The sequence below is a fragment of the Carya illinoinensis genome, chromosome 13 (assembly GCF_018687715.1).
Source record: "Carya illinoinensis cultivar Pawnee chromosome 13, C.illinoinensisPawnee_v1, whole genome shotgun sequence".
Classification (NCBI taxonomy): Eukaryota; Viridiplantae; Streptophyta; class Magnoliopsida; order Fagales; family Juglandaceae; genus Carya; species Carya illinoinensis.
In genome coordinates this window covers 12903438-12906924 of record NC_056764.1, presented here as the reverse complement: position 1 = coordinate 12906924, position 3487 = coordinate 12903438, and the positions used below count along the sequence as shown (strand labels likewise).

The window sequence follows — 3487 nt, the reverse complement described above, 5'->3', positions numbered from 1 at the left end:
GGATCACTCGTGTGGCTATAGAGCCGCTCAAAGGAAAAAAAAAATGCCAGCTTTAGAAAAAGATTTATATTGGATAATATATAATATGGGGTGGTAGCTCAAGGCCACCATTGGTAAACCAAATGGAAGAAATGGTCAAAAGATAGTTTGACAAGGAAGTCGTACTACCGAAGCGAGCGTCTATTTAAGACAATTATGGTAGGTGACCAAAAAGTTGGTTTATATAATTGAATAATCAGCACATAAGAAATTCCAAACAAACATCTCGATCGCTTTAATTTAATTTTCTCCAATTTAATTTGATACAATATTACATGATGGAGGTAGCTAGCAGGCAGGAAAAAGTAGTACTAGTGTTTCTCCCCCCACTTCAATTTTTGTTCATGCAACTTGCTTTTTACATACTTATATAGATATATAGATATATATATATATATATTGAATTCTAGTGTCCCAAACATCTCCTTAGGAGAGTCAAGATCAGTTTCAAAATGGGGGGCTGAAGTATAGATTATTGATGATCATCATCGATCGAGTTTGATGATCATGATCATGATCCTCATGCCCACAGAGTTGGCTCCCACATTGAGCCTAGGCTGTTGTCGTCAAGCTGGAAGCATTGGTTGCTGCTGATCTGGTAGCTGTGAGGAGCAGTAGTATTAATATTGATGAAATTGTCAAGTGATTGTTGATGGGGCGATGCTGCCTGATCATGTACTACTGGAGCGCCGCCCTGTGACATTTCCATGCAAATTAGGGCGACAAGGTTGGTTTGCTGGCAATGCATGTTTACAAGCTCGGCTTGTGCCTTGGCTAGCTGTGCCTGCAGCTCGTTCACATGTTTTTGAAGCTGACATATTGCCCCTGCACACCCATAAACAGGGTCTCTGATCCTTGCACTAGCTTCATAAACCATGCTGCTCACTGCATCTGCCCTCTGCGATTCCGGGAGTTCCTGGGATTTTAATTCAGTCATGTCTCAGTTAACATAAGTCTTGTTACAAGCAAGTGCAAAATGTGAAAAAGTTAAATAACTAGAACATGAAGGGCTTTTGGGAAAATGAAAGAGATAAGGTCAACAAGAAGCAAATTTTCAACCGTACAAAGCACATTCTAAGATGGTGCTTTTCCTCATGAACGTTTTCCAATTTGCAGTCTTTTGGTCAGAGAAGTAATTTACTCCCGACAAAGCATGGGCTCCTAATTGGAAATATATAAATTTATATATATATATATATTTATAAAGTTTTGTGTATTTTCAGAATGTGAACGAAGTTCATTTCTTGTTTTTCAAAGTTGAAACTTGAAAGCAGAGATGACAAATGCGTTGATCCTCTGCACTGCAGAGAGGTCATTTTCTTAATTTCCGTCCTATTCTCAGAAAAAGAAAAGAAACTTAATACGATTCCTCAATTTTCGTAGGAACATTTGTGTCAGATAGCTAGCTAGTTCACGGTGCTCTTAAATCCTAGCACCAAAGACGTACGTACGTTCTTAGAGTAGTACCTGCAAGAACTTGATGATGTTGCTAGCACCAAACACTCTATGAGCAATTGTAAACTTGGTTGGCTCGGAGGGAGGGAAGTAGGGCGCCAGCACGCATTTCTCTGCACATCTTCGCCTCAAAATCTTGCATGCGGCGCAGGGGCTTATGACAACAGGTGGAGTGGGAGGAGGAGGAGGAGAAGATGAGGAAGATAGAGAGTGGGAGGGATGGGTTGAGGAAGTAGTGCTAGTGTTTGTGTCACTGCTGATCTCCATCTTAGGCTTAATTTACCTTGAAATGTGTAAAATGTCTGTGTATGGGTGATAGATCAGAGAGAGAGAGAGAGAGAGGGATGGAGGGAGAGAGGTCAGGTGGGGTTGGTTTTGGAGACCAAAGTCGAGTTTAAATAGGGAAATAGAGAAGAGAAAAGAACGTCAGCACACAAGATGTTGACGCCATCCACCATCAGTTGATTTTTACCGTTAGGTTTTGTGGCTGCTGCCATATCCAATTAGGTTTGTGTTTTTGGACTATTGTATGGAAAACTCTCACTTTGAAATCTCTTCCGTAGAAAAATAAATAAATAAAACTTTTTTTCTAATATAAGTTAAAAAAAAAAAATGGAATAGTTAGAGTTGAAAATTAAAAGGTAATAGCGACAAAAATCTAAGTGAAATTAATGGCCATTATTAATAATATTATATATTCATCCTACGGCTGCTACGCATCCTATACGAGCGGGCAGCTCGCACCGGCAGGGTCTATTCTTTTGACCCCGCCACTCGGTCCCACTATATGCGAGTACTGGCCGGATTGGCCCATGAACATTCGGCCACTGTGGAGACTAATTTGGCGATGGCGATTTAGGGTTTTAAACTACTTACGATGGAGATCAGGACGATGGATTCTCGGACAAACAATCGTGGCAACGACATGGAGATTGCAGCAATGGCGAGACAAGAGACAGTGAAGAGAGCGTGAGATAAAGAGGAGAGAGAGAGAGAGATTGAGAGTGCCGAGAACTCGAGAGAGAGAGAGATAAGCAAGAGTGTTTCGGGAGAAAGAGGGGGGGCCACCTAGAGGACCTTTTACCTCTCCAAAACGATGCCGTTTTGTTTTAAAAAAATTAAATATATAGAATATAATATGTATTTATATATCTTCTATATATAAAAAGTGTGTATAAAACAGAAAATCTTGTTTTAACGATTTTTCTTGTTTTTCCGTTAAAGTTAACACAGTTTATTTTAACGATTTGACACATAAAATGAAGACATAAATATTGAGAGAGATAGCATTCAATATTGTTATATGATTTATTAATCTTAATAATTATAATACTTAATAATTTATATAATAATAAGTAATTAAAGATTAGTTATTATATTTTTCTCTTTCTCCTTAACATATACACATGTATTAGGTGCATAAGATGTAAATCTCTAAATATAATATGCGTGTATTATACATTTCATTAACTCAGATTATTGAGTATTCCAAATTTAAAAATCTCATATAATATATAATACAAGTGTGTTTAATCAAAGTGCTTTTTTTTTTCCATGGTAGTAGGACGTGTCTTCCGCTAAGTCATATTCCATACGTGGGCTTGCTATGATAGGCACGTGACAAAGGCCGTGGTCTTTGAGCTAATCAAGAAAGAGTAAATTCGGCCAATAATTTCAAAATATATTTTATGATTTATATATATGCTATATATAGAAAATATTATATTACAAATTTTATAAAAAGATTGTTTTAACTTTATGTTGTCCCTGATCGACTCAAACAACAGCAAAATAAGAATTTCAATGTTGTCTCTATTGATTGTCTACAGGATGACATAAATTGATGAATTATAATACAAATATCAAACGATACATATTTTGAACTACCGGTTTGTGTTAAACTTTTATTAAATTTTTCGTATACATCTTTTCTAAAATTATAGATGTTATAAACATGTATTGGATTATATGATATTTTGAACTAATTTTTTTA

General features: G+C 36.6%; 1 protein-coding gene across 1 annotated transcript; it reads right to left on the bottom strand.

The window, feature by feature from the left end:
• Positions 1 to 250: 250 nt before the first annotated feature.
• LOC122291332 (LOB domain-containing protein 1-like) lies at positions 251 to 1883 on the bottom strand. Its single transcript, XM_043099012.1, has 2 exons — positions 1507 to 1883; positions 251 to 955 (listed from the first exon to the last, which is right to left on the bottom strand). Exons 1-2 carry the CDS (start codon positions 1759 to 1761, stop codon positions 560 to 562), a joined length of 651 nt encoding a protein of 216 aa, XP_042954946.1. The 5' UTR covers positions 1762 to 1883; the 3' UTR covers positions 251 to 559.
• Positions 1884 to 3487: the final 1604 nt, after the last annotated feature.

Coding starts and splice junctions, on each gene's coding strand:
- LOC122291332 (XM_043099012.1), bottom strand. CDS start 1,761: ATGGAGATCAGCAGTGACACAAACACTAGCACTACTTCCTCAACCCAT. Junction 956..1,506: donor ACATCATCAAGTTCTTGCAG/GTACTACTCTAA, acceptor TTAAAATCCCAG/GAACTCCCGGAATCGCAGAG.